At 36.7% G+C, this 13,041-nt stretch overlaps 1 protein-coding gene across 1 annotated transcript in view; it reads left to right on the top strand.

Moving 5' to 3' along the window:
• Positions 1–13,041, top strand: part of LOC150092495 (uncharacterized) — a 45,155-nt gene that overhangs the window by 5,419 nt on the left and 26,695 nt on the right. The window contains exon 2 of the mRNA XM_090414813.1: positions 4,115–4,889. Within this exon, the coding sequence (XP_090270939.1) occupies positions 4,115–4,889 (775 nt within the window). The remainder of the gene's footprint in view (positions 1–4,114; positions 4,890–13,041) is intronic.

Genomic DNA, 13,041 nt, shown 5'->3' with positions numbered 1-13,041 from the left:
TGGTCCCTAGACAGTGGAAGTTAGGCAAAGTGGTTCCTTTGCATAAGGGTGGCTCTAAAACAGTGGTAGTTAATCACAGACCAATCACCATCTCAGGAGTAGTGGTAAAAGTATTGGAAAAGTTGGTTAAAGACAAAATTCAAGAATGGGTGGATCAGGATATGATACTGTATAGAGGCCAACATGGTTTTGTTAAAGGTAGATCCTGCCTTAGCAGTTTATTAACTTTTCCTAATAGAATGACATCTGAGTTGGACAAAGGAACTGGCTACACAGTGGTACTTCTGGATTTTGCTAAGGATGGAACACTGTTACGCAAATTGGAGCAGATGGGAATGGATGCTAAATTGGTGATATGATTAGGAGAATGGCTCATGGAGAGATACCACAAGGTGGTGTATGGAGGAGCCGAGTCCAGGATGAGGCAGGTGACCAGTGGTGTGCCTCAGGGCTCTGTGCTTGGGCCATTGTTGTTTAATTTGTATATAAATGATATAGGAAATGCCTTAAAGGGAGATATTCAGTTGTTTGCTGATGATGCAAAGTTGGGTAGCGCAATAAAAAATCAAGCTGATGTTGAAAGTTTGCAGGATGATTTAAATAAGCTGGTAGAATGGGCAAAAGGTAATGGATGTAATGTTCAATGTGGTAAAGTGGCAAGTAATGCATTTTGGGATTAAAAGATTACCAGCTGCGTACTACATTGATGGAACAGTACCCCAAGAGATTGATGAGGCTAGGGACTTAGGGGTGTCGGTAGATAGGGAGATGAAGTTCAGAGGACACATTGCTAAGGTGTCCAAGATTGCACATAGGATTACTTGGTTGTTGAGGAACACACTGACATCCAGAGATAAAGAGATTATTATTCCCCTTTATAAGGCATTGATACTTCCACATTTGGATTACTGTGCTCAGGTCTGGTCACCTGGATTCCTTGGAGATGAGGAGGCTGTGGAGAGGGTTCAGAGAAGAGTGACTAAGTTGGTGAGTGATGTAAAAAATGCTCCCTACATTGATAGATTGAGAGCTTGTGGATTTCAGAGGGTTGGTTGATAGGGGGAGAAGAGGGGATATGATAGAAACATTTAAATTACTGAAAGGTTTTTATAAAGTCGATGCAGGGGAAATGTTTCAGCTGTGTGATAGTGATGGAAGAACAAGAGATCATCCCTGGAAATTAAAGAAGAGTGTGGTTAACAAGGGTGCCAGAACAAGATTTTTTTGCCTGGAGGGTGGTGAATGTGTGGAATGCATTGCCTGACTCAGTTGTGAGTTCTTCATCTGCAAATGAATTCAAGAAGAGATATGATAGACATTGTTTTGCTAGTTTGGATCTCCCGCGATGAATCTACTGACTCTATGGAGATACCCGTAATAATAATAAATATGTTTAGAACTTATTACTCAGTTGAGAGACTTGGAATGCATGCATGAACGAATTTCACACAGAAGTCAAATGAAAACTTTAAGTTTATAATATATAAAGCACGTATTTATAAGTTTATATCATTTAATATTAATAATAATTTTTATAAGTTTTTATTATATCATATGACTATGCAGAAATTATAATGATTAAGAAAGAAAATGTAAACTTAAAACGCTCGCTGTTTATAGGCTAGTTACAAAATAAAATAGAAATAGGCTAACTATAAAATATAATTCTTTCAATGAACCGAAACCTACCTTCGCCTTAACTGAGAGCGATCTTACATGGTTTATCGCAGTTTTTTCATCAGAATACCAATATTTTTCAACATCCAAGGTGTGTCACCTGAAACCCTCAAGTGTGTCAGTGCTGACACAGGTGTCATAGGTTTGCCATCACTGTCATAGAGCGACGAATTAAAAAAAATATCCGCAGTTTTCTTGGAAAAGGAACTTAACTAAAGAGCGTTAACTAAAGAGCGGTAAATTAAGGAAAGTTCCCCACGTGGGGAACTTTCCTTAATTTTAGCACTTTTGCGTGTCGTCAAAACCTGTTGCGGGATGGATCCTCTGAGCTGCAAGCCCTGAGTCTCAGATCTCTTGATCAAACGTAATTCTGAGCATATAAATTTGACCTTGCGAGGCTCAGACTGTGTTTGTCATGCGTTTTAATAGGAGATATCTGGTTGTCTTTACAGAACATGGCACAGCCGTTTCTGATTTCCTGCGAGCTTTACAGGCAGGAACCATTGAGATGTAACTGATGTAAGACACCTTCCCCTATAGGTGTGTGGGAAAGAAGCGAAATCATTCATAAAAGAAATTACTGCGTTTCGTACCGAGACTTACAAGGTTATTTTCACCTCATTGGAAGAGATTTAAGAAAGCTGGTCTGATAGGCCTTGAATCTTGGACAGCTGTGCAGCTGGAACGTTCGTCGAATAAGAAGAGCATCAGTAAAGCAATGAGTAGGACTTGAGGTTAATTAGGAAAAGTAAGGAAACGTACAGGAAGAGCCGCGTGCACGAAAGCAGATTGTTCTTAACTGCACAGGATGGATGAATGGAGTTAAGCGAAGCGCGAGAACCCCATGACATCAAGTGAATGACCAAAGAATGGCGCTCAGCCGACCTATTTGGCCGTGATCAGCGTATTCACTCTCTAACCCGCAGGCTGTGAGTTCGAACCCTGCCGTGTCCATGGATATTCGCGCTTTTCGTTAGGTGAGAGGTGAATTTTATCTCCCTGTGAGACCACCTCCTCCTTTCTGTAGACGACTTGAATGAATTTCATGTTTGATCTCTTGAGCAGGGTTGTTTCCATTCTATAAATATATATACTGTACGCCTGCAGATGCGAGACCCTTCGACACTTGTGTGTCAGAAGAAGGAGAATCCATTCGGATATTAGTGTAATCAATGCGTTTCGTGGGATGATTGTTTATTATTGTAAGTGGGAAAATTAGCTTTTCTTTTAAGAAAATTCTAGTTCTTAATAACTATTTTGCTTGTACAACAATTGGGAAATTAACGTATAAAGCACGTGATTTCGCGTGTTGGTGACCAATTCGTACATCCTTTATTTCTTTCTAGCCTTCAGCCTGAATTGATTCTTCTTGGCACATTGTCAAGGTCGGTTCTATGAAGTGTGGGCGTACATTAATTGATTTTAGAAAATCGACAAAATCCTTACCTAGCTCACGGTGCAAACGCGTAGGTTTATAAAAACAATTCATGGGTTGGAGTTACATTAAAAAAAAAAGTTCCAAAAGGTCGAAGGCAGACTACGGAACGCTTTGTTGGGTAAGTAGAAATTTGTTCCACACCAGACCTATAAAGGATTTTCAAAGGTAAATGAGCTGTTCACAGATGAATTTGGCAGGTTTTCCCTCCAGGAAAATCGAATCTTTTATCCCACAAAACAGGCCAATTAGCCAAAAGAACTCGCCAATTTATTGGCAAGCTTTGTTTGCTTCGGCTATAATTCCGAACTTCAAAATAGCGAGTATCCAAAGCGGCTTTCGAACACAAATAGCTTGTATACAAAGGAGGAGCTGCGAGGAGCTCTTTCCGGATCAGGAATGAAGTTGTAAACTTTCTCCATGATTTGGCAACGAACTGAAGTGGGGGCATTAAAACTATCCTTTGATTGCGGAGTTTTGTTCCCCATTCTCTTTTTTTCCTTGGAATTTGCCGAATATAAGCTAGCTTCAGTCCTTACACTGAGCATCGATTCGATTATACGATCGAGTTATTCAAGATTATTGTGAACTTTATCTCGCGAATGTCAGAGGAAGCATACAGCAAGTTGTTCTCCTTACGGGGGAGAGGGGTTTGGTGTTCGATCATACTTTGCAATTCTCGTACCTTCACTCAGTTGGAATTCTCTCAGTGATTTCATTCAACCATTTCAAAGATCTTTTACGCACTTTAATCAGTTTGTAAGGCCCAACGCGCGTGTTAATAAGGCAAAACATTTTTTATAAAAGAAATGCTGTGAACCATCATTGCACCTCGAAAAGGTTGATCAAAGTGGAAATTAGTCCGATCTTGATTTTGATTCTTGAAAAGTGGGGTCTTACACGTGAAATTAAAGGTAGGAGGGTTTTATTGTTGTTGAGTGTTTCGATGTCACTTCGGTTTTATTTCAATGTCATTACAGATGCTTCCACTTTTATTTTCAGATGCTCAGCGTGAATGGAAACTGTTTGTCTTCAACAGAAGGAGTGTTCGAACACATGACATCCCTGCAAATCTTGGATCTCTCGGGAAACCCGATAAAGACGATTGGTCCGAAGGTATTCGAAAGAACGCCCAACATTATTTCACTACATTTAAGTAATTGCAAACTGGAAAGTGTCGAAGAAGTGATGTTTACACAGCTGCCACACGTTGAACTACTGGACCTGAGTTACAACAACTTCTTAACTCCTTTTCCCCAGTTACCGATGCCGAATTTCCACCCGCTGCGCATCCTTAATCTGAAAGCATCAAACTTATCTTCGTTCCAGACGTCATTGCTTAATCTAGTTTCTATCGACCTTTCTGAAAATCACATAACCACTCTCGATCGATGGGTTCTTGGTGCCAGCGTCTGGCTTAAAAAAGTGAATGTCAGCGGCAATGGCATTTCTACTATACACAAAGATGCTTTCTTTTCAAATCCCAATCTGGTCGACTTGGACTTGAGTCACAACAACATTCGCACGCTTAATTTATCCCTCATAGGTCACTGCCCTATTCTTCATCTGAATCTTTCTCACAACCTCCTGGAAGAAGTGGTTCAGTTCCTCTGCATGACCAAATTAAGAACATTAATACTCTCCAATAACTACTTGGAAACATTAAACGAAGTTGGACCTTTCTTGCATATGCGCACCTTTGATGTAGCAAACAACAGACTGAGCATAATTTGGGAGATGGACATTCCACCTTATTGTAAGGAGTTGTATCTTGAAGGTAAGTCCGATTCTCGTATAGAATCCAAAGTTAATTTTTCTTCTTAAATCTATGAAAATAGAGGCGTGTTTGAATTAGCGCGTGCTCCACAACAACACAACACGTTCTTCTCAAAAACACTCGCATTTGGATGTGTGTTTCGATGTCACACTGACACGATCGTTATTATGAGCGGTCACAACATATCGGTGCAGGTTTACGCTAGTTAAATCATGGACTGCTAATGGTCGCGTGGAGCCCATTACTGTCGTGATGAGGCAATAAAACTAAATTTCTTTCCCTTTGTGGAGGTTTTTAGGCGTCTGAAAGTGTGTGGAGAAATGGTGGAGAAATCCCACTTTAAAATTGTCAAAGCGCTTATTTGAAATGGGTTCCCGCCATTGCAGGTCCTTAACTGCTTCCGTAAAGTCGCAAAGTGACCCGTGCTCTATACTACCTAAGTGTCTCATTGACCCTCGTTCGAAAGATCAACGTTCAGTATAAGGAACTCTCATTAGGACTTAGGTGAGTTAGCCCGTCTCGTACGAAAGTAGGAGGGAATTTCCTTCCCTAAACTAACTGTAGTTTGTGATTCGCCCAGAAACAGTCAAACCTGCTAGAAGAAACCACACGCAATTCGTGGGCACGACACGAGTCCACTGGCCTCGCGGTCTAAGGGGCTTCTTCCTTTCACTGCAACGCTGCATGAGTCAAAATGGAAAAATCTGGATAAAATAATCTCAGGGAAGTTCGAAATTATAGGGAATTAAATTTTAATTTCCGATGAAGCGTTTAACCGTTTTGACTCAATTTTAAAAAGGATTAGTACGTGCAGCAATTTTTCTGTGAAAAAAAGTTTTTGGTTCTTCTGTTGGTTTCAACTCAACCGGCAAAGCAAAAGAGGGCTACTTACGAAGAGACGAGCTGCTAATATTTCTTTTGTGCAGTGGCATCAGTCAAGACACAAGGTGAAATCCAGAATAAGCAAACGTCAGTTTTGTTGTTACACGGCTAATAAATAGTGCCACCCACACGTCAAACTAGCAGGGCCGAGCCGTGCGATTGTGCAGATTGTGCGCCGCACAAGGGCACTTGAAGATAGTGGCGCCATTTCACCACAGGAAATAATAAATATATATATATAAATTTTCTTATTATTGAATTATATCGTACTATATAAATATCACAATTACAAATTAAAGTTAATGCAAGAAAAATGAAATTTAAAATCAGTCAAATTATTATGAATTCTTAATAATCTAACAACATTTTTAACTTAATACGTCACCAGTTTTATTATAATTTGTTTGAAGTGAAACGTTATCAATATTACCACAGATTTTATTTCACGGGGTAAGCATCGACTCAGCGAAAATTGTATAAATATTCTCGATTGTTTATTATATTTTTAGTGGAAATTGTTAGTTTAAGACAGACCGTAATTTCATTCTTACTCTGTGCTTTGCCCAGTACCGTCGACAGGGTATAGCATAGAGGCAGCCTGCCTCACGGCGTTGCTTAATATGGGCGCTCGCTCAGCCGTATTACGGCAACAAGATATTTTACAAAAATACAGCGTTTGGTTAACAAATAAAAAGGCGCCATTTCCCATTGATAGTTAAATATCTGCTTAATATATTTTAGTAATAAAAAATATAGTCCTACATACTAAAACTAAACATTTTCGAACCCACTTATTAGATACTTAAGGAAACAACCCATAAAGTATCATACGATGTGAATTTCAGAAACTTTTATAGTCTATATATTATATTATGCATGAATTCTCCTACTCAAATTGCGAATCACTATCGCCCCCGACTTTCATATTGGAGCGACAACTCGCTCCCTGCAGTAAACAATACGCCCTCCACAACAGCAACTATACTGCAGAAACACGAAAAGCAATTAGTTTAATCATGTCACTGAATAAGGTTCACAGACATTTGCAGACTGTGTACTGTATTTCTCAACAAATAGTGCAATTAGAGACAAGTGGGAATATATAAACACTAACTAATAATCACTTCTCTCTCCCTCCAACAGAAACTGCTTTATAGACTGGAGCCATATTGCAGGTGCAACATATAGTTTTACTTGACACTACCCTGTCATGAACGTGTTAAAACTAAGAAATATATGGTGAATGCATTTCAGATATTATGGAAATCGGTTTAAGAGAATTAGCATTTCAATTCAATTGTCGGCTTGTTTTGTTTGGGTCGCGTGATCTTTTGTTAATGCCGCACCAATCATATGCACTTCTTAATAGTGGCTTTTTCTCTATTATACTGGCCTACAATCGCGCACATCTTTCACTTCTCATTAGTAATTTGTCAAGGATTGTACATTAGGTATCTGAAGTCTTAAATTACTGATAATTTTTGCTTGATATAATGGGAAAGAAGATGACTCTATTTGGGTAGATTGGGTAGATAACTTTGACGTTGCACCCAAGGAAACCGCTCTCGAAGATGGACAGAAGAAGTGATGGAAAATAGAAACTTCATGGTAAGTCATACCTATTTATTCTTTTTTTTTTTCTGAAAACTTTAGTTTCCGAAAATCCCCGCATATATTTCGCACCACGATTTTTAGCTTTAATTTTGGGAAAAAAGTGCGAGGTATAGTCGAGTAAATACATAATTTTTAAGCTTTCAAATTGTTAAGTATGGATCATTGGTTAAAGACTGGATTTATAAAACGCACAAAAAGAGCAATATAGCAGATATAGAAATGGCAATTTCACTCCTCTCATTTATGATACATTATTTATATTAAGTAAAAATGTATAGTATCTTTATATATTTTGTTCTATTAAAAACAGATCTTTTTTTCAGTTTAAATGCATATCTAAATTCAAATAAAACAGACATTTACAATGAAATATATTTTTATTTATTTATTTATTATTATTATTATTATTATTATTATTATTATTATTATTATTATTGATAAGGGTATTTTGAAAAGGTACTTGGTAATAATCAAAATTAAAGTAGGGGTACACGGATATCTGAAGTTTCAGAAACACTGATCTATCCAAATATTTAGTCTGAAACATATGTGTATATTACGATGTTTGTTTTCTTAAATTCCGCTTCGAATTTGGATAGACGAAATAGCGTCTATCCAAATATGCAGTTACATTTTTTTCGACGTCATTTCAATTTTGAATGAGAAACATATTGAGTGTGTTGTGTATTCTGTGTTTAAGTGACTTTGGACAAGTTTTGACTTTGATTTTAATTGTGTACTTATTTTTGGATTTTTGATAGAAAATTAAAAGTTTAAAGATAATAGTTTATAAATTATAAACATATTAATCAGCTGAGGGACCATACCTAAAAATCCCGTATATATGCGGGGTAGACTATCGGCGCGTCAGGCTGACGCGGATCGAATTAAATTAATAAACATAGCTTATATATGAGCTATAAAACTCTTTAGATGATCTACGTTTGTTTACATACTGCAATTGGCCCTTTCTTGATACTTTTTTGGCGTATTTTTGCATCATTTCATTTGGTGCGTTACAGTAACAGTGTTACTGTGCAGTTGCCTTTTGTTTTATAAAATATATTTATTGTTGTTTAGTAAATTTTTTGAGAATTTGGATTATTATTCACGTAAAGTAAGTACGCCTATTATATTTTTTCTAAGTTTGAAAATCAGTTAAATTGTTTCATTTTAGTTAATTATCTTATTTTGAAAACAAAAGATTTTTATCTTATGTTGGGTTGACGTCTAGAAAATAAATAATTTTCGAAAAGAGTTCAAGAACAAGAACAAATTTATATATTTGTTCTTGTTCTAATTGGAAGATATTGGGGTTGGGGTCCTTTTACTAATTTCTTTAATAAATAATTTTCATATTCTAGAAATTTCTGAATTATTAAACAATTACCAAAATGTAAAAAATATTTTATTTATTTATCGTATGGCTTGTACACATGGTTAAAAGACAATAAGATATAATACACATGAGTATAGATAACATACACATATATGATTAAAATAAAATATAAAAGTCTACATTCAGGCAAATACAAATATGAAATTTATGACAAGCATCAGACAGAAGATTAGTCATATTTTAACATTTAGGTTTTTAATCCAGGTGATCGCCTCTGGGGATAGGTCAAAGATGTCCTTAAAGTCACCTGGATATGCCGTCAGCTCGCATTCCTGTACTATATGGTAAATGGTTTGGGTCTCGGCTTCACAGGGACAGTAGGGATTTGGTATCTTACCCCACTTTGAAAGTAAGTCTCCACATACACCATGGCCTGTACGAATCCTGTTAGCCGTCGTCCATATATTCCTGGGCAGGTCAAATCCAGATGGTTTTTGGAAGATGTTTATGTGATTGCAAACTTCAGGTGATACTGCTTGGGACCACATTACACCCACCTACTCGCCATATCATTCTGGCTAAGAAGATTAATGGTGGTTTTTATGGTAGGTCTTCTGGATTTTAGTCTATTGGATAAAGCATTTGGAATAAATTCATGTATTAGGAGATTTTGGTTATTTAAAATTCTTTTATATTCATGAAGCAAGTCTTCCTGTCGTCGGAGTTCCGAAGGAGCAATATGGCTCAAAGTGGGGAGCCATTGTAAGGGTGTACTCCTAATGCAGAGTGGAGTTAAACTGAGTATCTAGTTTATTGACATGGTAAATATTGAGCCAGACAGGAGCACCATACTTTGATGCACTGTAAACTAGACCCATTGCAGTGCACCGCAGAGTCGTGGCACTTGAGCCCCATATAGTACCGCAAAGCTTCTGAACTATGTTATTTCTGGTGCGAACTTTAGCAGGATATTAATCATATGCTGTTTATATGTCAGAGTTCTGTCCAGAGTTATTCCCAGATATTTAGGTGTCGGATTAAACGAAATTAATGTTCCATCAGCATATATCTCTGGTTTTTGATTTACAAGACTATTGTTCAGGTGAAAGCAAAAACATTCGGTTTTACCAGAATTTGGTGTTAATCTGCATTTTTTTTTATAGAACTGCCATAAAGCCGACAGATCATTTGTCAATATTTCTTCAGTTCTTTTGATAGATTTGTCGCTGATCGCCAAAGCTAGATCATCTGCATAAGCAAAGTTCCTGCTGGCTGTTTCAGGAATATCTGCGATGTAAAGACTAAAAAGCAGTGGTGCGAGCACTGAGCCCTGAAAAATATTAAATAAATATCACTGAGAAATCAAGTGGCTAATATCTCTACATGTTATTTTTCAAAAAATACTTAAAATGTAAGCATATTTATTATTCAAAGTGTCTGAAAAATCAAATTCTGTAATAAAAAAAAAATAGTCGGTCTTGGGCCATTCACCTTAAAAACAATAGTCAGTTAAGGGGTTAAAAGATAAGTTTAAGGGAAAATTTCAGAAATTATTATTTATTTTGGTGGACAACTTTTAACACTCTTCTTAATTCAAAGTGTAACCAAATGTGTTAACCCCTAGATGTGGGAAAAAAAGCCAAAGAAGTTATCTGGTGCACAAAACACGAAAAGACAATTGCAACGAGTACAACTGGAACATAAATTGCATAAATTGGCTGGATCGCTGAATACATTTTTAACTTCAGGACCACATAAAAAACAAAGAACAGAAAGGTCTGACGAAGCAAGTACTCCGTGTAGCTCTACCACAGAAAAAGAGAGGACACAAGATAACTATGAAGAAACAAATGTTACAATGCGAAAATGAAACTGGCCTGACTGGACTGTCTACAGAAGTTGCAGCATAAGAAATATTGGATTCCGATTCAGCGAAACACGAAACTTCAAATTTTACTTTAAATTTTAATGTTAATGATCAAGGTACTTGGCCGAATCATATAACTACCAAAGCTAGAAATTGTTTAGTTGAGCATTGCCTGCGCCAAGTAGTCAATAAAGAATTTCACAGAGATGAATCTGGCCGCAAGTTTTTCGATTCATACTATTAACGAACTTTAGCAAATGGAGAAAAACTTTTACGAAGTTATTTAGTTTATTCAGAATCGCGAAATTCGGTTTTCTGTTATTATTGCAAAATATTTGGTAATCAAATTTCCCAACTTACTAATGAATATAGTAAGTTGGGAATTTTTGACGCAACATTTGAGTCATATACTAAAAATACACGAGACAAGTTCCGCGCACATTAAAAACTGTTCAAAATACAGCGAACTTAAAATGTCGTTGATTAAGAAAGGCATTATTGATTGCACACAACAAAGATTATACCAAACTGAGAAAAAATATTGGCAATCTGTTATAGAACGGTTAATCTACATAATACGATATTTATCAAGACAGTGTATAGCTTTTAGAGGTTCTTCACAAAATCGTTTTGAAAATGATAACGGCAATTTTTTAAAGTTAGTAGAAACTGTCTCTCAATTTTTCGATAATGGCAGAACACTTGCATCGCATCCAAACATCACAAAAAAGGAACATTGCTCATTATTTATATGATAAAATACAAAATGAAATCATCCGTATAATTTCTGAAGCTATAAAACAAAAAATTTTAGAAATGGTTAAAGAGGCGAAATATTATTCATTAATTCTTGACACTACTCCGGATATAAGCCACACAGAACAATTATCTATTGTTATTAGTTACTTAAGAATAAAGAGCTAATAAGCTTCATTTCGGCAATGAAATATAATGTTTTCATTGCCGAAATGAAGCTTATTAGCTCTTTATTCTTAAGCAACTTAATGGTTGCACCTATTTGGGAAACTCGTTCGCAGAGTACATAAGTTCTTTTCGCTATACACTTCGGTATTAGGTCTAGCTACTCACTGATGAAGCCTCAAAAACGGCTGAAACCGGTCTGGGTAGTGACCTCCCTCCATAATGTAATAACAGCATACATTTCCTAGTAAATGTGTTTTTGCATTATGGAAAATACCTAAGAATAGCGATCAGAACTTTACCACCTTTGCAACGAGCTGCCCGGTATTGTACTACGTACTAGGATCACTTGCATTGGCTAACGCTAGTGTCGCCGATACTTTATAGTTTACTATATTCGGCAAGAAACTCTCTGATTGCAATCTCTGAGTTTCTTATTCGGTTTTAAAACTATGTGGGATTTAATATCCCCTTAATTTAAGTAATATTGTTATTAGATTTGTTAATCAAAATAAAGATACAAATATAGCAGAAATTCATGAACATTTTTTGGGTTTTCAACCTGTAGAAGATGCCACTGGCCAAGGACTGTTTCAATTTATAAAAAATTATTTAAAATTATGGAATATTAACATTTCGGATTTACGCCGCCAAGCTTATGATAACGGTTCAAATATGCGAGGCCAACATAATGGACTGCAGAAAAAAATCCTTGAAATAAATTCAAGGGCTTTTTTTATTCCGTGTGCTGCTCATTCATTAAATTTGGTAGTTAATGATGCAGCTAAGATATCCTGTGAAACGGTAAATTTTTGGGGGGGTATTAGAGAAATCATATAATTATTTTTTAATATCTGTGAAGCATTGGGCAATATTAAAAAAAAAACATATTCGTGTTTTAAATTTGAAACCACTTTCTGCTACTAGGTGGGAAAGTAGAGTAGAAGCAATAAAGCCACTTAAAAATAATATCAAGGAAATTTACCAGGCTCTTTTTGATATTACGGAAGATGAAACTAAAGATATCGATTCTAGAGTTCACGCAGACAACTTAATTTCAAATATTTATTCGTTTAAATTTATTTGTTCTGTTCATGTTTGGTACGAAATCTTCTTCTTCTTCTTCTTCTTCTTCTTCTGCAGCTTCTCCCACTTAAGTGGGGTTACTGTTTCTTATGAGTCTCCTCCACACCTTCCTGTCTTGGGCTGTCACCACATCCAAGTTCTTCATCTTCAAGTCCTCTTCTACCAGCTCCCTCCATCTCTTCTTTGGCCGCCCACGCTTCCGCCTTCCTTGCACATCCATCTGCATGACCCTTCTTCCCACATATTCGTCCTCCCTCCTCATCACATGACCAAACCATCTCAACCTTGCCTCCTGTATTTTTGCTCCTAAGTTCGTAACTTTCACTGTTCCCCTGACATAGTCATTTCTCAGATGATCCTTTCTGGTCACACCGCACATCCACCTAAGCATTCTCATCTCTGCTACTTCCATCCTGCTAATGTTATTTTTCTTCAGGGCCACA

Source organism: Typopeltis vanoorti, chromosome 25 (genome assembly GCF_054136105.1).
Source record: "Typopeltis vanoorti isolate ZY-2024b chromosome 25, IOZ_Tvanoo_1.0, whole genome shotgun sequence".
NCBI lineage: Eukaryota > Metazoa > Arthropoda > Arachnida > Uropygi > Thelyphonidae > Typopeltis > Typopeltis vanoorti.
The sequence above is the reverse complement of the archived record's forward strand: the minus strand, read 5'-3'. Positions and strand labels throughout refer to the sequence as shown.